This window comes from Carettochelys insculpta, chromosome 19 (genome assembly GCF_033958435.1).
Source record: "Carettochelys insculpta isolate YL-2023 chromosome 19, ASM3395843v1, whole genome shotgun sequence".
Lineage (NCBI taxonomy): Eukaryota > Metazoa > Chordata > Testudines > Carettochelyidae > Carettochelys > Carettochelys insculpta.
This window is the reverse complement of record NC_134155.1, coordinates 4,311,837-4,332,234: the sequence shown is the minus strand read 5'-3', so window position 1 is coordinate 4,332,234 and position 20,398 is coordinate 4,311,837. Positions and strand designations below refer to the sequence as shown.

The 20,398-nt window shown below is 38.7% G+C and overlaps 1 protein-coding gene across 1 annotated transcript in view; it reads right to left on the bottom strand.

The window, feature by feature from the left end:
• Positions 1-20,398, bottom strand: part of LOC142023303 (transient receptor potential cation channel subfamily V member 3-like) — a 37,668-nt gene that overhangs the window by 8,807 nt on the left and 8,463 nt on the right. Inside the window, 11 exon segments of the mRNA XM_075014117.1 lie at positions 676-777; positions 1,537-1,695; positions 2,552-2,728; positions 3,884-4,164; positions 5,892-6,032; positions 6,249-6,425; positions 7,429-7,586; positions 10,531-10,617; positions 12,826-12,930; positions 17,105-17,227; positions 17,856-17,988. Coding sequence (XP_074870218.1) covers positions 676-777; positions 1,537-1,695; positions 2,552-2,728; positions 3,884-4,164; positions 5,892-6,032; positions 6,249-6,425; positions 7,429-7,586; positions 10,531-10,617; positions 12,826-12,930; positions 17,105-17,227; positions 17,856-17,988 — 1,643 coding nt within the window.

The window sequence follows — 20,398 nt, the reverse complement described above, 5'->3', positions numbered from 1 at the left end:
ACAATCCTAGTCACTTCCACTACATCTAAACGACAGCCCTATTTTGAAATAACACAACCACATGCACAATGCATTTCAAAAGAGCACCCAGCTATTTTTGAAATAGCATTTCTGTCTCCATAGCACTATTTTGAAATAGTGCCATTGTAGCCCTTTATGACCTATTTCGAAATAGGCGTTGTTCGTCACGAAATGAGGTTTACCAGAATCAAAATAAGATGCCTGCTATTTTGAAATAGCATGCGCATGAGACATTGTTAAAGTTATTTCAAAATAATTGGTTTTATTTTGAGATGACTTGGTTTGTAGACATAGCCTTCATGACCTTAAAGTGCATTTCTGGATAAAGGTAGGAATCTAGTGTGATCACCACACTTCAAATCCCATTTTATTTGTAGTCTTTCAAAGAGAAAGGCCTCACATCAATTTCACATAATATCTTACAATTATTTTAATATAGGTTTAGGAAAATCAAGAATGCCTAATGCCTTTACGCACAGTTAGCAGCCATTAGCCTGGTAACTGTACAATACGAGACATTACAAAACTTCTAAGTTATAAAGCATAAAATGTATAACATACAAAATTATTATCAAAACTGTCACAGAATCTTTACAATCTACAAAACGTATTTATGCATACAGTTATTTTATATGACTTCTGAAAGTGCCTCACCTCTTTTATGGCTAAAAATATTGCCCCTATCATAACGAGCACTTGTCCCAGCAATTGCAGCCATCCCAAGTTATGTGTCAAAGCTAATGGGTAGGGTGGAGACTGTAAAAGAGGGTTAGAAATAAATAGTGAGAGTTGAAAGCTAATTATTGAAAGGCACAATAGCCCCAGATAAAGGATCCAGTCCTTACAGCTCCCTCATGTGTAGGCATTCCATTGAATTCCATTATATGTTCTGCATAGGAGATTTGCAGGATTGGATTCAAAATGAAGTACGATTATTTAAAATATATACTTATTCTTTCCCAATTACTTAAAAAAAAAATAGCAGAGAGATAGCCGTGTTAGTCTGTATGTTCGAAAACAACAAGACGTCCCGTGGCACCTTATAGACTAACAGATATTTTGGAGCATAAGCTTTCGTGGGCAAAGACCTTGTAAAAACTGGGCAAGTAAAAACTGGGACCCCCCCCACTCATATATCTGATGAAGCGGGTCTTTGCTCATGAAACCTTATGTTCCAAAATATCTGTTAGTCTATAAGGTGCCACAGGACATCTTGTTTAAAAAATATATTACTTTCAAAACCAGAGCCACGTCCACACACGGTTATGCATAAATAGTATTTTGTTTGTTACATAACTCAGATGAATTTTTCTTCTCTCCTTAATTTTCAGCTCCCTCTTCAAGTGATATACCCACAGTGGGGAATTCTGGCCCTCTTGAAATCAATGGTAAAACTTCATTCACTTCAGTGGGGCAATGATTATCTCCATTTCTATTTGAACATTAAATCTGATTTAGGGAATGTTACTGCATTTTGAAAAGAAAATTATATGAGATTTTAATTGCTGAACATACCCCATCTCTCCAGGGTCTGTAGTAGCAAACCAATGTTAACATTATGTTGTATATGAAATAAAAACAACATGACATAAAGAACATGCGTCTTGCAAACTTTTTCCATTTCATTCGCAGTAGTGAATGCAGAGGCTCCAAAGCCAACATTTCATGACGGTTCTTTAGAAAAAAAGCAAAGAGAAAGACAAATGAGTAACTTGTGAGAAAAATGACGGTAGGACAAATAATGAAATCAACTACATATTTTAAGTATTTCATTTCAAGATCTCTTCTGGTCAGTCTAGAAATACCACTTTGTTCAAAGACCCATGCGACAACTCCTTAGCTAGTGTCAGTGGGAAAAGTTCTACTGAATTCAGTGGTGCTTCACCTATGCCAGTTCAAAGCATGAAATTCTGGACGAGGTAATTCTTTGCCAAAGTAATTTGATCTTATTCTGCTGTAAATGTGATTGTATTGAAATCCAAATAGTAACTTCTATACCAGGCTCCTTTTTTCAGGAATCGTCATGTCAACTATTTAAATGTTAACACCATGCCAAATTCCGCTTTTCAATAGTGAAAATTCCTTCATAATTCCAGGCATAAAACATCTATGTGTATAGGAAGCTTACTGTTTATAGCTTATACCTTGCCTCCAAATAATATTTTCTTTTAAATAATGGAGATATTTAATATCAACTATTTATCTTAGAGACAAAATGAAGGGGGTTGTACCATTAAAGGCCAGTTTAGATGTCCCAAGAAGAAAACTTACACTAGCGTACAACAAACTAATGCCCCAAATGCAGGCCAAATTAAATCCACAATCCTTTTTCAGAATCTAGACCCAGGTACAGCCCTAATGTGACTTTGCACAAGCTCCAAGGTTCGTGCTAGTATGTATCTGAAAGACTGAGCTCTGAAAGTTATATTTTTACTAGTTTTTCAAGTTCTCCAGATAATGTATAGGTTTCAAAAAAGCTAAGTCAGTGTATTGCTAAAAAATATATCAACTTTAATGACAGGCAACTTACACCAATATTTGTGTTATAAACAATAATCTCCAATAATGAGTTGTCCGCAGTTGTATCTATTTCTGTCAGGTCATAAAGGGAAGACTGAACAGGACCATAAGCCCAATCTGTGAATTTTCTGGAAAGGCTTCTTTTCGGCTTGTCTTTTACTTCTCTACTGAGAATGTATTTCAGAATCTAAAACATTAACAGAATCACATATAAGTTAATTAAGTCTTCTAAATGGAAGCAAGAGCGTGTACACCCTTGTCAAAAATGTGCTTATTTTTACTAACACATTTGCCAACATGGCACAATAAATGTACTTTGTAACTCAATTAACCTTTTGGTAATTGAGGGGAGGCATTACAGATGAACCAGCCCTGGGAAACACATATCGTTTTCTTTAATTGCCCTGATTTTTCTGTTATATCTGCATTTTTTCCCAATGAGAGCATTCCACTAGATACTTAGGTATAACTTTAACTGTGACTTTCTGATTTACTCATTGTTAATCATTAAACAGGTACTCTAATCTTTTGCTGCCAGAAGCACAAAGTCTCCTCTTGTTACAAATCAGACTAATTCAATTTGTTTCCCTAAAGTCACATCTGTATAAAAGAGAATATCATGGAATTCAGAAATATTAATCAGTGTTAGCAACAATGCTTAATAGTATTAAAACCAAAGGAATAAAGTTACTGATCACATTTCTGCTATGTTATTTGCTCAGTTTTTGCATCTGAGCTCAGATTGTGCAAACAGACTGATTAGTTTCAGTTTTTGCTTATTGCGTGCTTTGCCAGAACTCCAGTGCTTGAGTTGCAAATACTGCAGGGAAATGTTTAAATTCAAATAAAATTGTTTTTTAGTTTATATATCCCTAGAAGATTTATCCAGCCTTGCTCAGGTCCTTAACTCAATTAATTTTTTTAAATAAACTAAAAATGTACTTTCTATATTTAAATCCTTGCTCCTGAGTCGGGGAGGGGATGAGGGAGCTTTCCCTATGCAGGCTTCCCCAGGAAGAGAGGATTACTCCAGCCCTCTCTCATGGCAACACTTTGAGGCCAGGTGAGAGGTGCTTCTCCATGACTACTGCAGCTTCAGCAGGCATAGCCAGAGAAGGGGTGTATGTTCACTAGCTGGGGCAGGTGCACTTTCTCCTTGTTCCCTTTGAAGAGGAACAGCCAGCAATGCTCCTGTTTGTATGGAAGGGGTAGAGAGCATCAGCCCCCCTCTGCCTCCATAAAGGGTGCCTGGTGGTGGGCGCTGCTTATGGTTAAGAACATGTAGGAAACTTAGATTCTGTCTCTCTCATTTTCTTTATTGGATATTAGGATACACCCTTACCTCTAATTTTCCAGTTTTTGCAGCTAGTTGCAATGGAGTTAAACCATCTTTATTCTTCATTGTCTCTAAAGTTCTGCTCTTACTTTTCAATAGAATCATGTCATACATTCTGATTACAAAGTCATTTTGTGTTTTAAAATCCTCTGCTACAGTGACTAACGCATGCAGTATATTGTTTCCTCGGGAATCCTGGGAGGTAATGCCAGTCTTCCTATTGTCCATCAGCAGTTGAACTATATCTGGTTGATTAGTACATGCAGCTAATGCCAGTGGTGTTTCACCTAAGAGAATACAATGCACAATAACTATTGATTTGCAATTATTAGTAGTACAAAATATATTAGAATAATTTTTTGACTTTTTTGAGATTAGAACATGTTTAAAATTAAGTTTGAATAGGTTACATTATTTTTCAAAGAAGCTATTCACATGAAATTGTTATGGAAACATACCCATCTGATAGAAGTGGAAGGAACCATCAGAGGTCATGGAGTCCAGTCTCCTGCACTCGCAACAGGACCTATCACCATCCCCGACATATGGGGTTTTTTTTTAATGATTTTCATCAGATCCCTAAATAGTACCCTCAAGGGCTGAGCTCACAATGCTGGATTTAGCAGGCCAATGCTCAAACCACTGACCTATCCCTCCCCTCTCAGCTGAGAAAAGCTAGAGTTGTACAGTGCACTTTTATTGACAATTTCAGTCTTTACAATTACTTTTCATCTATTTATGACTATTTGTAATTCACTGTATTGTGGAAAACTGATTTACTATTTACTATGTTGCAATTTGTGATACAATTGCTGCTTCATGTCACATTTCCCAATGTTTTATTTGTTATTTCAGCACTTACACTAAACGCTCAGTTAAACAAGATAAACATGCACACTTTCATGTCTTTATGTGATATGTATAGATTTTTGGAGAAGAGTATTTTAGACACCCTGCACCCTGTTTACCCACTAGCTGTACTTTGTGTAAGTAATTCACCAAATTCTCTCCTCTCAGACAAGTATTCATTCTGAAAGTACAAAAAGTAATTAGTCCTTCAGGATTCTGAATTGCGATGTTGCTGGAATTTCTCTTTGATAGATATTTCGCCTTATTAACTATGAGTCTGCTCTATTGCCCGTTGCAATTGAAAGGACTCCCATTGACTTCGGAGGACTTATGATTTAGTTTTGTGTGTACACTAGATGCAGTTTGTGTTATTATCAGCATGTCTGCTTATGTTGTGTGCATTACTCTGAAATCTGAGCACCTTATGAATAATATCATCATTCTTGCTTTTTTCCTTCTGAGCATGTAAGAGAAATAACTTGATTAACTTTTAATTTGTTTTGGTTTTGTGTGTGAAAGAAACTGGGGCTGTGGCCAGACTTGGCCAAGACTTCAAAATGGCCATGCTAATGGCCAAACCGAAGAATACTAATGAGGTGCTGAAGTGAATATTCAGCACCTCATTACCACTAGCACACTGCTAGTCACAGCACTTTGAAAGTGCCGCTTTTGAATGCGCACAGCTTGTCACCGCTACACAGGGATCCTTTTCAGCTGAGAGGAATGGGGAGCGGTTCGAAATGCATGGGGTCCTTTTGAAAAGGACCTCTGTGTAGCCACACCAAGCTGCACGCACTTGAAAAAAGCACTTTGGAAGCACCGCGGCCAGCAGCATGCTAATGCTAATAAGGCGCTGCATATTCAATTCAGCGCCTCTTTAGTGTTCTTCAATTTGGCCATTAGCATGGCCATTTCAAAATTTTGGCCAAGGGTGGCCACAGCCTGGGTGTGTAGGTGCAAGAAACATATTAAGGGGAAAAAAGGTAATGACTTTAGTTTTGTATTTAGTTCTGAAAATGATGAGGCCCTTGGCCATTTTTATATCTTGTGTTGTGGGACTTTGAAAGACCTGTCTTCTGCTCTTCTGAAGCTCCAGCATTGCCTAATGGTGTCATTGTTCTGGCATCCCAACCCAATTTTTCCATGAAGATCACATTTCACTTACCAAAATAAAATCCATCATGCTTGCGTTTGGGGTTAAAGAACGCTCCTTGAGCATGGGCATTGACATCTGCTCCTTTTTCTATGAGGGTCTGAGCAATATCATATTGTCTTCTTTCAATAGCAATATTTAGAGCTGTCTGGCCTGCCGCAACATAGACAAGGACCTTTAGTGTCTGAAGTCCAGTTTTTGTATCTTGTACAGTGCTAAGATGAATTGTGAGCATAACAAATAACACTAATAATAGTAATAAGCAATCACTTTAATTGTCTTTTGAATGTTTCCAGAAAATGTTAAATGCACATTGATGATTAAAATACACGCAAAAATATACTTTAAATGGCCAGTGGAGGGAAATACCTTTGTATGCTTCTTCTGTGTACTTTGCATTGATAAGACTTTCCAAAAAACTATTTTCTTTGGCAAAGGAGAGTAGCATTTTCACTATTTCATTTGTGTTCTGGTTGATGTTCAAAAGGGCTTTCATCAGACAGGTTTTGCCAGTATCTGAGTCTGTTAATTTTTTCATCAGATAATCTACAAAAGTGAATTTTATTATTAAATTATCGTTGATTGTATTATGTTTTAAGGCGGATAGGAAGAATTCCAACCACGTTTTTGGGAAAAAATGCATATAGACCGTTTGCTAAACTACTCTTCATCTAGTCACTCTATTAATTTAACTTTACATTCCAAACATACTTAGACAAGTGATATATATATATTTATGAATGAACAACTCTGCTAGATAGATATATACATTGCTGACATACATAACAAATCCTGAAGTCCTTCGTCCTTATTCAGTTGTAACTGTCATTGACTGAGCTGGGTGGAGAATGCAGATGTTCCAAACTCCCAAGTTCAGTGTTCATTTCTCAAGACTGCATGCAGTGGGTCCAATAGCCACTGCTAGTCCCAAGGGCAAGGTGGAGGGGGGGCCCAGCTTCCTGTCCCAGAAGGGGTGGGGCCAATGGCAAAAGGGGCAGGGCTTAGTGCAGTCAGCCCTTAGGGCCACTTGGACCACAGTACTGTCCCTCCAGAGCCGTGCGGAGCAATGCTGTAGTGGCATTTCAAAGGTGCCCGGAGCTCCAGCTGCCACGCTGCTGAAGTAACGGGGGCAGTGGCAAGAGCTCCAGGCACCTTTGAAACATTGGGCCTTGGGGCAACTGCTTCCTTTGTTCCCACATCAGTGGGCCTGACCACATGGACTGCATCTCAGCAAGAAGTGGGAAAAGAAGCTAGCTATATTCAAGTAAATTTTTTTAAGGCATTCAGTCATATCCACTCTGAAAAGGTACAAATACCTACGCTGGTTTGCTGTGCCCTCAGAAATCACCTTTAAATTTTTTTTCAATTGTTTGCTAATAGGTGGCCTGTCAGGGGCCTTGCCTAACTACTGTATTAATGCTAACCATGATATTCACCAAACACCTGTTTGGGATGCAGAGCTTAGTTGTTTATGTAGAAAAGCATTACTCAGTTCTCTAGCACATATATGGTATAAAATGAAAGATTGTGAGTACATTATACAGCTTACCTTGCACAGTCATGTTTCTACATGAGGTTGACCTCTCTTTCAGTTCCACAAGCAGATATTGTAATTCTTCTGTATTTCCCTCAGATACTGCCCTAAACATATACTTCTTCAGCTTTTTTCGGGCATTCTTAGGATGATCTCCTTGCAACGTGCTTGTGCTGAATTAACAAAGATAATCAAACAAAAATCATTCTTGGTTACATTTAGCTAACACCAATGTGCTTCATTTCATTTCTGTTACCTCTTGTTTATTTAGAAAATAAATATAATTAGGTACCATTACAAAAGAATATTTGCATGTTCCTTGAAAAAGATTGCTACAAATAATTTATGTGGTGGGAAATGACTAATAAAGTTGGTTTTAATGTAAAGAAGAATACAGTTAAACTTCTATGAGTGATTTTTCCTTGTATAATGAGAATAAAATTCAGTCCTTTGCTCTCAACCCTGGCTTTTTGGGGAGCATTCAGAGGGGACAAAAAATGGAAATCAAATCCTACAGTGAGGGGAGACACATGACAGTGGTGCAGTCCCACCAAAACTGTTGTTCCAACCTAGAAGGTGCAAGATAGTGGCTCTTGCCTCATTACAATCCCTGTGCAGGAGTGCTGGGCTATTGGATCCAGGTAAGTGCCAGTCCAATAGCTTTTTCTCTAACCCATATCCAGTAACTGCCACTGTATCAAGTGAATTCAGAGTCCTCCCTACACTGCCACTCCACTTGTACCTGTCTTCACTGGACATAAAGTATTTGCTCTGCTATTGAGGAGGTGGAAGGAAATGTACTCAGTTTTCATAATTATTGCTGAATGTTTTATTGTACCGTATTACAAATCTGATATGATTTAATGACATTCTCTATGAATGACATAAGACATTTGTACTAGCATTATGACTCTAGTCATACTAATTTCATCTCAGTGTTCAATTCTGTCCTCACCCCCGCTCCTCCCCCCAGCCCGAATCAGAATAGCTCAGACCCTGGACTGTTTCCACGAGTATGCACTCCAAGGTGGTTGAAATTGGATGAGTCACTTGGTAGGCCTTCTATTTTGCAGAGTATAACATATTTTTGTCACAGAATATTGGATTTATCCAATTAGCATTCTAAGATTGTCTAAGGAATCCCTAAGAATATAGTACCAAATTCAGCACATAAAATCCCTGAAGTCCTGTTTTTACTGATTAATTCTTGTATCTCCTAATTAAAGTGAAAGGAATCTCATAGGATTTCTTCAGTATCTAGTGCACAAAGGCTATTTTATAATAATAACAACTTACATTTATATAGTATCTTTCATCCTGAAGGATCTCAAAGCTCTTTACAAACTATATGTACAGGACACACTTCACCCACCACTGAAATGCAGCTGCCTGTGGGGTGGAATGTCGCAGCTGTTTAACAGTGCACAGCAACACTATACAACAGTTTAGGACAGGAAGTAAAAAGGAGTGTGATATCTGTAAAATCCTCTAGATCCACTGGCCATACCCCCTTAACAACCAAGATCTGTGGCAACTAACTCACCAACTTCTTGCCAAAGAAGAAATCAGGAAGAGAAGATGGTGATGGATTGGACATAACTTCAGAAAACCAACCACCAACATCACAAGGCAAGCCTTAAGTTGTAACCCACAAGGAAAAAGGAAAAGAGGGTGCCCAAGAAACACCTGGCATAGAGACCTGAAGGCAGACACTAAAAAGACAGGATACCTCTGCTCAGAACTGGAAAAGATTGCCCAGGACAAGATGCTGGTGAATGCTCCAAGCTGTAGGAGTGGAAGAGGCTTACTACTACTACTACTACTATATCCATTCACAAGTGCAGAGGAATTTAAGTAAGCAGGATATATTAGTTGGCCCGATTCTAATTTAGCCAGCTTTATGGATAGTATTTGTGTTCTGCATAAAACAACAGGGGATCTTTACTGACTAATGTTAGGGTTTCAAATTTAGACACTCATCCAACAGCACAAAAGTTCCTAACGTCACTGTGGAAAAGCAGTGCTGAATCACCAACACTGCATAAGGGGGTGTCATTGAAGGTTTCCTGTTCAAGTGCTGACTCAGACCATCCCTACCAAATGAGGCTTTCCAAAATCAGTGCAGCAATTAAACGTGGTTAGTCTTTAGATGTTAAATAATATTTTGTTTTGTTTGTTCCATCCTCCCATCCATCTCTTTCTCTCCCCGTCTGTCTTAGGATGGCTGAACTGAAGGGCAAGTACCACTCATCTGCATCAGTTGGGTGATGGTGAAAGGTGGACAGTCCCAGTAACAAAGAAAGACGGTACTTGCCAGGGGACAATATGTCCTGTCCTAGTTGTCTCTGGCACCCATTGGCCAGAATGCCCAGCGCCCAGGCATTAGCCCAGTGCCAGGATGAAGTGGAGTCTCTTTCAGCTCCATTCTAGCACCTAACCATATCTACCTGAACTTGGAATGGGGATCCAGCCTGAAAAATGCTGTGGGCCTAGCCAATCATGCATTTAGGGTATCAGGAAGGATCTTTTACCTCCCACGGGCCAACTGGGACCAATTAAATGACGCATACAGGAGAGCCTGGGCATGGATGGGTAGCGTCTTTTTCTTGTGTTAAAAGTTTAATAAAAGTTGTGGCTGCTGCTTAACTCCATGCCTGTGTCTGTGCTCATTTTCCTATTGTGTCCATATCAGTATCTTCCACCCAAACTTCCAGTTTTCTATGTAGATAACATCTTAAAGCACCTTGTCTTTAAGAATAGACTCTAAAATGAAAAGCTTTCAGTTCCAAACATATAATAGTGGTTGTTAACACTGGACTTGCTTACTGCCCAATGTATACAGCATTTAGGTGGAACCCCTTCTTCCGTGAACTAGGAATCAGCAATTTTGTAGGCCCTGGCTTTCTCTGATCTTGGATATTTAATATCAAGATGCATGATATACACTTTCTAAATAATTTATGTATTAGTGATAAGGCTCAAATGTACAAATCAATATCCCCTGAAGTCTTATAGACTCATTTTTAATCCACGACAAGGAAAAATCAGTAAATCCACTCTGTCATACACTTAATCTATAGAAAATGCACTACAGAAATACATTATGTCCCCACTTACCAATAACTGTCTACGTTTGTGGCATATTCAGTAATATCATCCTGAAGAGATTGTGGGGAATCCATATCTTCCCCATTTGCAGATGCGCTGTAGAAAATACAGAAAAGATTGAGTGCTTAAGCAAGTGGACATCTTGGCAAATTGCACTAAGACTCATTCAATTAATGGGAGGCAATATCAATGAAAGAGCTGAAATTAATTCAATTTGATTTTTAATACCATCATTTAAATCATGCTGTGTTTTCAAATATAGGTCAAAACTGAAAAGCCCTTCAGGATTTTATCACATTAACAAGTTTCATATTTGAGACCCTACTTTGTGTTTTTCCATTTTATTTCACTCAGGCTCCTAATCCTGTAGTTTTCATTGCCATGCTGCTTTTAATCACACCACTCGATATTACATTGTGAAGTTTATGCTATTCCTTTTCCATGTGTTCATTATTAATTTGGCACCTTCCTCAAGACAAATATTAAAATGGCTACTGTGAAGGTTTGTATATGCACACAATAAACTTAAAATACACGAAGATTCACTGTCCAGTATTCTGAGGCAGTAGCTATTTCATTCACTACTGCTGACTTTGTTGGAAACTTTGCCTGTAAGCAGATCAAAACCAGGAGCTAAATATGTGTTTGTAACAATGGCTGCAGTGGATATTCTACTTAGTAAACACTGTGCATACTTTCCAGATTTTTTTCAGTATTGGGTCTGATTTAAAGGAGCACTGGCAATTACTTTTTCATAGATTGGGTTTCTCTGTAACTTGGTTTTGTAACAAATTGAATGCTGGTGGAACCTCTCAGCCTAAAAACTCAGAAGACTGAAAGCTGCTATTTACCTACAAAATGGATACATACACAATAGTGTGAGGAGTCCCATATAACCCCACAACCATGCCCCTGCCCTAATCTAGATGGAATTCCCCTTAAAATAGTGGTTCTTAACCTGGGGTGCAGGCACCCCCTGAGGGTGCATGATATCCTTTCTGGGGGTGCGAGACTTGCCAGATTTTTTAGAAGGTAAATCATTACATACACAAATTAAGCATAGGCACGTAAGTATGACTATTTTTGTTTCATCAGACCTATATATGAATTCAGTTAGTCGCTAACTGTTAGTGTGTTGGTTACAGTTTGCTTCCACAGCAAAACACTGCAACATCTCTGGGTAGTACTTGTGGATTTTTGTATGCTTGCTGTACTATTATTTCTGGTGAGTAATAACATAAAACTATTTTACATATGTTTAAAATGCATTTAAAAGTGTATAGGCCCCCCCATCTCCATTTCTGATTTTTGATAAGGGGTGCAAGAACATATTTTGAGAACTAAAAGGGTGCAGGCTGCAGTGAAGTTTAAGAACCACTGCCTTAAAATAAAGGAAACTGCTCAGATTCTCTTCCAGTTCAGTCTGATCAATCTACTGAAAATCACAAGGTATATATGTATTTATGATGATTTTTACATGTTTTTTCTCAGTAATTTGGCTCCAGTCCTTTGGGAAATAAAACAAGCTTGTCAATCAATTCCACATAAACAACCAAAAACATCGTTGGAAAAACAATTGGTCATTATTAACCTGGATTGGATTTGATTTATATGTTGCCATTCAGCCTCCTTTTTCTTCATTTTAAATTTGTTCTGTTTACGCCTCCTACATACAATTACTGAAAAACTTGAAATAAAAAGGAGACTTTCTCCATAACTTTTCTTGTGTATTTGGCATAAATGGCTTTTTTTTTTATTTCAATTTCCTGGACACAGTCAGTTATGTTTCTCTTTTGTTTGGAATGTTTTTGGGCTATGAGCAATACAGATGAGAAGAGACTAGATCTAATAGGTATTTTTGTTTACTTATGCTCCCTCTGCTGGTTCTGTGGCAAATCTTGTTACCAAAGGCTCAAAACAACCAAATAAATAGTCTGTTTTTCCGCCCTCTTAATAAGAAACAAGGTACTGAAAAGAAAAATCATTCCGACTGTAGGGGACTATATCAATTTTAAGACCGGTCAAATTTTAGGCCTAAACTATTTAGCTAAATTTTTCGGCCTAAACTATTTATTGTGGCTCTTTTAAAATGATCACAGAACTATAAAATTTCAGGATTATGGCAGTGAGTGTGGGGAAAAGCTGACCCACTGCATTCAACAGGAGTTTTGCCCTCGGGGCAACCAAAATGAGAAGCCACTTTTGGCAGTTTAGCCTTGTTGTCTGTGCAGAACGTTTGAGCAGTTGTTCACACATAGCCATGTTTGCAATGTGATTAATGAATATACTGTATATTATACATACCATGGGCGAATATTTGAATCCATGGGTTTTGAAAACACAGGAGGAGATGTCTGTCTTGAAGATGAATTACTTTCAAAGCCTTCAATTTCAAAGTAAAACTGTGAACTGTTGAATACATTGTGTTGAAGGTTTATTAGTGGAAAAGCAAGTCAAAATGTAATTTCAATATAACACGAATAAATGATGCAGACACTTGGCGAGGATCAGCTTTAGGTACAAGCGATATGCTGCATGGCATCACATCTGAGGAGGTACTGAAACAGTGTGTGATGCTGTATGGAATTTGGGGGAACGCTTAAGGATATTCTTAATATCAGTATTACAGAATGACAACGAATTAAGCCAGATATATCATGTAAGGTATCTGTAAAAATGGTACAATCTCACGAATATGTTTATATCCCCTTTGTTGTTTTGGGTACGGATATGTACGCATGTCTCTATTACAAACCTTGTGCTATGCTTCAGAGAGAGTTTGGTAATGAACTGCCTAGTCTGCCCGGATGACTCTTTAAGGCCCGTCAGCTATTCCATTGACCCTTTGAGAGAAAGCCAGGAATGTCTCATGACTCAGCAAGGCATGTAGGGGCGTGTCTATGGACAGAACTCTAAGGCTTGTAGGCCACAAGCTGCACAGCTCGTGTTTGGGACAAAGAAAGTATCAGTCACTTGGCAAAAGACTATAACAGACAACAACACCTCCAATTTGTCTTCAGCCCTGTGGGTTGTCTTCAGCCCAGCTTCTTACATCTCAAGTAAACTTTCTGCAAATAATGCTCTGAACAAAGGACAGAATGACCTAACCTAGCTCAAGATGTGTTCTTGTGGGATTTTCAAGTCTGCAAACTTGCCTGTACTGCTAGGAAGCAGATATGTGGACTTTGAAGGCTTTGCATGGATGTAACTGCTTTACCATTTAACATCTCTCTTCCTTTTTCTTTTTTTTTTAAATAATAATCCTTTACTTTCAGACACCAAAAGATTGTCTGGCAGCCTGGCATTTTGGATAAGATCCAGACCTATACTGTCTTAGTAATGTGGCTGGCCCTTTGTGGTCAGAAAAAATATTTTGCACATGTGAGCAGAGTTCCAAAATGACTTCTCTCTGTAGTGGATCTAGATGCAGATTGGAAGACAGAGACCTGGAATGCAGTAAAAGGTGGCTTTGTGTTTTCTTTTTTGGTTTCTTGGTAACCAGTGTGAGAGATCAGAAGCACAGTTGTGACTGGTTGAAGGTCTAACTTCAGTGTTAACCACCAGTGTTTGGGAGTATCTTCTCTCCCTTTTGCAGCCTGCCCTGACATGGATATTTCCAGCAAGGGCTTCCTCAAGCATCGCTGGACACCTAGCATTTACCATTTCTTGGTACTGGAAGATCCCTATCTCTACATATGTTGCCAGTCAAGCAGTAAATCCTTTGTGTTGGCAGACAAAGGAAAAGATTCTGAGATGTCTTTGGGAGATGTAGCACCAAATCCAGATAGTATCAGAGGTACCATTGCACCATGGGTACACCTTTGTATCTAGATTTTTTGTGCACTTCACAAAATGTTAGTGTAACTCCAAAGAATACACACACATTAAATACGTACACATGGATACTCTAATCGGCTCACTGCAGTCTTTGCATTGTAGCCATCATCCTTCCATCCAAGAAGAACTGGGAAGAAATCCTGCTTCAACCCACTGACACTGATGAACACCTTGTGAATCACAAAGGTTGAGAAATCACATATTAAATATGGCTTTGCCACCCTCTAGGACTGAAATGTGCTAGCTCAGAATGTGAAGTTTCACTATATTCAGCTAGTACATTGATGTTTATGCACAGAGGGGTGGGAAAGATAAATGAAATGCTGAACAACATCACATAAGGGCCTATGAGGAACTCTGATGACCAGCTTTTTAAAAGCATTGGCGGTGAGAAGCAGATGGTTGATTTTGCTAGGTGCCATTCAAACAGCTGTCACATTTCACCTACAATGACTGAATGTTATTGGTGGATGAAGTGACTTCTATATGGGCTATAATTTGTAAATTGGCTTTCTAAATTTCTATAATGCTTTGAATGTCACTGAAAAATATTCTGGTTCACATAACAGGTGGCATACTGAACGGGGTACTAATTATTTCTCTTTTTTTTACAATTCCTCCTCTCAAAACATTCAGATGCAGTTGAAGCAAGCACTCTAGTGTCAATTTACAGCACGCTGCTGTGCTACTGTGGGCGTATGTCAAAAATAGTATGGTGTAATACCATCCCTGGTTAACATAGTTTCCATCTTTGAAGGAGGAAAGTGTTAATATGCTGCATGTGGTACTTTAAACTTAAATGACCTTTTAACATTTCCTATGTGCATGTGAGTATACTCCACAAACACAAAGATTAAAATATCCATTATATTTAACAGGAAAGTGTATCTGAAATTATACTGAGCATAAGTTTTATTCATAGCACTGGAATTACCAATCTAATTTGCCACTACTTACACCAGATTCTCAGCTAGTGTAAATCAGCATAATTCCATTAAAGTCTGAGCTTGGCACAGAGACTGAGAAGGCGTGGAAGATGGCTTTTATGCCACTCTTCTGTTCCCCTGTTCTGTGATGTCTTGGGACTGCCCAGTCTGGCAACCGACAGTGTGAGGCTCTCATGAATCTTGAGGGCAGAAAGGAATGCCAAACTCACAAGAGCACTTTGGATTTGGCAATCAGTGCAAGTTCCTTTAGGGTGGACTATGTTAGCTCAACACCAGAACAGAATTCCCCAGGGCAGGATCTGCTGTCTTCACGGCTCCTTTATGTCCATCTATCTAGCACAAACACGCCACAAGGCCGTGGTGAGCTGGGTCACATGTATTTTGCAGGCTGGCACAGTGTGCATGCCTGAAGCCTTTCCTCTGGTTTATGGGGGGAATGGCTTCTCTGGGACATATGAGTAAAAAGAAAATGAGTAACTGCCAACAAATACTTTTGTGCTTACATAGTCAAACCACATTACAGGGAACACTAGCCATGAAAGCAATCTAGTCACGATCAAATGTCATTGGAGCACTCCTCTCAGTACACATCTTCCTGTATTTAATTATGTCCCTTTAGTTAATTCCTATATCATCAAATTAAAGGAGGTAGAAATAAAGCATACTTTTTGCAGGTTAGGTTGCCAAAATAAAGTATAAGAGAATTAGACATGTTGTTTAGGCCAGAGTGAAATCCCCTCTGAGCTTGTAGTGAAGGCATACTCTGAGACTGAAATGTTTGTTAGCATTTACCAATACAGAAACATATAATTAAATGGAGTATGTTAATGTGTGTAATTAAAGCTTGTGTAATTTTTGTTTTTAACATAGTAGGAATGATTGGTGCCACACCCTGTCTACTCATGTAAGATGGGCGAGTCCTCCCATCTTCAGGTTTTTACACTAAATGGAAATAGCCTGAATCTGGTCAATTAACTTCTGATTTATGATTAATGGCCGCACATATTTGCTGAAATTTTCCAGTCTTCTGCAATTTGCTTCGATTTCAAACAAGTGTAAATAATGTGAGCAGTTCAGACACCTTCCTCTTGTCCACAGTGGATTGTGAAGACTTTGATTCTAATTTAAGTTTATATAGTAATGGGCTTGAACTTGGGAGGTCCAGATAAAGGGGAGGTGGACAAACAAAATCAACTGGGATTATTTCTCTTTCTGGACTTAATGACAGTGGGAGAAGTCAGGTCAATTCTCAAGTTGTCAGATTTCAAAGTTTCTTAGTTGCCCCGGGGCTCCCAGATGCTGCCATTGCTACTGCAGCAGCCAGCACCCCAGGCCCTTTAAATTGCCACCTGAGTGCCACACCACTTACTCTGTGCAGCTCTGAGAGCTGGACAGGAAGGGGCCCGGTGCTGCGCTCTGGCTGGCACTGGCGGCTAGCTGCCCTGATCGCACCCCCTTACTCCCAAGACCCCACCCCTTCTAAGGGGCACAGATCGCCCCCTGCACACCTTGGCTGGGGACCTGCACAAGCAGTTGGCTGCCCCCCTTTACATAAATGTTTATTGTTAGTAGTATCATAATACTAATATTATAATTAGTCTCATATTGATACATCAGTTACTTTTTAAACATACATTGCATTCATCAGAACTCTCATTCAGACATTACAGATGTGCTGTTATCAATTATTTCAATGTTAGTAGCTACAGTATGAAAGATAAAAGAGTTTACAAATAGCACCAATCTGCCATTTCTAATCAATTCTCTAAGGATAGTCTTGTCACGCTACCATGGTCTACCTTCTCTTTACAGGAGTGCTTTCAGATGGCTTCTTCTCGTAGTGGTTTGTAGGGGGAGGACCTGGTGTATTTGTTCTTTTGGCCATGAGTCAAATATTTTCTTTTTTATCTTTAATCAGGTTTCTGCAATAGAAAGAACCATAGCTGTTTAATTCCCTTTTCATGTGAACACATCACATGATCAGATTGCCCCTTTCTATTATTTATGCACACAAAAACAAATCTGAATTGTATTTTTTTAAGATTCCTCCTTACACATAATTTACTAGAGATGCACTGTTTGATGCATTGGGGATTCAGATTTGTATTTTGGGCTACCTGTGATTAAATTAGGTTCCAACATGAACAGAAACAAGGATGGCATGAAACTACAAATCCAGGGAAATTTCAGGTTCAGGTACATTCTCAGTATTTAATTGAAGAGAGATCATTCACTTCTCTAGCAATAGATATTATTTTAAGCATCAGAGTGAACACATCTATAAGCAATACTTACAGTTTTGCAGCCCTGGTATTAATGTAAAAGTCTGTTTATAATTCAACCCAGATGACTTTAGAAAGCAAGTAAGTTCTGGCAATCAAGCAATATTAAATCTAATCAAGCGAATATAGGAAGGTTGGCCCCGAGACTAAAGGTGCTAAAGGTAGACAAAAGCAGAAATTCTGCAAAGTCTTGGATCAGCAGAAGCAAGGACTGATTAGATAATACTAACACCAGTGGCAGAGCTCAACTAAAAATTATGTCTTTTACCTGGACAGCCAGGGACTCCTGAGATCTGGTGCCACTCTGATAAGATTAGTACAGAGAGAAGAAAAGTTGTGACCCTGTTATACATGAAGAATGGTCATCACCCTATGAAGCACAAAGACTTTGGTACTTACATCTGCCCATCAACATTTAGAACATTGATTCCCTAAGAAATGACTATTTTTCATCATTGTTGCCATTTACAATCATTAAAGATACTTTCAAATGAAGAAGTTAATTTTAGGATCTTTTAAAATACAATTTTATTGTAAATAGAAAGTTCAGTGATGTGATAGAGTAGTTTTTCTCCAGGAAAGTGATGACAGCATCCTTGCTACTCAAGAAGGGTGTGCGGTAGGGACAATAGAGCAGCAGGAGCTGGACAAGGTGAGCTACAAAGTGTAGTTATTTTTTGTCTCAGAGTTCCATGGTTCTGGGGAACTGAAATGAGATTTGTTCTCCACAACCTTTGACCTCAACCGTCCATGACGAGACAGGAATACAGATGGATTTTACATTCCTGAGAGTGTGTTCCTTCCCTGTTGGGATTCCTCTAACACAGGATAACAAATGATAAAATGAGATAGCAAAGTGTGCATGAAAACCACCATTGGCTGGAGTAATAAGCAATGTGCACATGTGGCATACATGAAGATCAACGTATGTGGTAGATATGTCTTTAGGTGTGGAAATATTATCATTCAGCTGGTATAGGGAATAGGCCAGTTGCAAATGATAACACCTCTCAATTAACTATTTTTGCTGTTTCCTTTGTTTTTAGCTGGAGGGTAAAAAATGCTCAGTAGTCTTCCTGTCCCAGCAACTGATGGTTCAAAACACTCAAACAGAAATAGAATATTATTGTATATTTTGTTGCTGTTATAGATGTTTACAGAAGAATATGTCATCAGACAAATACAACTCCAAAACCATAATATTTGCATAAAGTATCCAAAGTACAAATTGTACCTGCATAGAAATCATTCATGAAGAGAAATAGCAGGAATACTCACTCAGTATTTCTATCATATAAACAACACACTCTCCCTCACTGTATTAAAGGTGCCTAGGCCTAGAACTTAGAGCTCAGAGAATGTAGATGAGAGGGAGAATTGTCCATCACCTTGTGAATGTAGTATATCCTGTAGACCTAAGGACAGCCAGACTGGGTCAGACAAAAGGTCCATCTAGTGCAGCATCCTGTCTTCTGCCATGGACCAATACCAAGTGCCCCAGAGGGAATGAACAGAACAGGTAATCATCAAGTGATCCACTCTTGTCACCAATTCCCTGCTCCTCACAAACAGAGGCTAGCAACACTATCCCTGCTCATCCTGGTTAAGAGCCATTGATGGACCTTTTCTCTATGAATCTGTCTAGGTTTGTTTTAACTCTGTTAAAGTCCTAGCCTTCACAACATCTTCAGGCAAGGAGTTCTACAGGTTGACTGTGCATTGTGTGAAAAAAAATACTGTTCATTTGTTTTAATCCTGCTACCTCATTGTTTACTCCTTTCTTCAGATCATTTATAAATATGTTGTGTAGGATTGGTCCCAGTATGGACCTCTACAGGATACTACTAGTTAGGTCTCTCCATTCTGAATAATGACCATTTATTCCTACCCTTTGTTTCCTATCTTTTAACCAGTTATCAATCCATGTGAGGACCCTCCACCTTTTTCCATGACAGCTTACTCTGCTTAAGAGTCTTTGGTGAGGGATCTTGTCAAAGGCCAAAGATATATTATTTATCCATTATTAAACTGATACATTTAGTCTTAACTCAGCCAAGAGCAAATGATTATTGTCTTGTCTAGTTCATAAATAATATTGTTATTTATCTATTCTGGAATGCCATAAGAATACACAGTAGTTTATGAATGTATAAAACACATGACCCCTATCCACATGAGGAGTCAAATATATGGAATAAATAAATCAAACATGAGTTAGTGAAGGACATATGGAGATTAGCATTAGAAAACTTCAAAAAAGAAATGAGTTTTAAGGAGGACCTGGAAGTAAAAAGAAGAGATCTGCTAGTCATCAAAGAAGTGGAAGAAATTGAGAGTGAGCGAGCCGCACAAAGAACAATTATGGGAGCAAGACTGAGGCCAGGTCTACACTAGACATGAGAGCTGATTGTAGGTATGGAATTCTAGTTACGGTACTTGTGTAGCTAGAATCAACTTACCTACAATCAACTTACAGAGGGGGGGGTCAACCCTCCAATCGACCTGCCTTACTCCTCATGGTATTGAGGAATACAGGGGTCAACTGCTGACCCCAGATAGTTGGATTTTGCACGTCCTTACTAGGCACATGAAATCAAACCGAGGAAGATCAGCCCTGACCAGATCGACCTTCTGCATGGTGAAGACATACCCTAAGAGCAGGAGAAAGTGAGAATATAGGTGAAATTGTGTACTGTAGAGCTAGGTGGAAAATGTTTGACAGACTTTTTCACCATACAAAGCTGTTTTATCAAAGACAAAATGTTCCACAGAGATGTATTCATTCCAATGAAGTTTTAGCTGAGAAGGTTT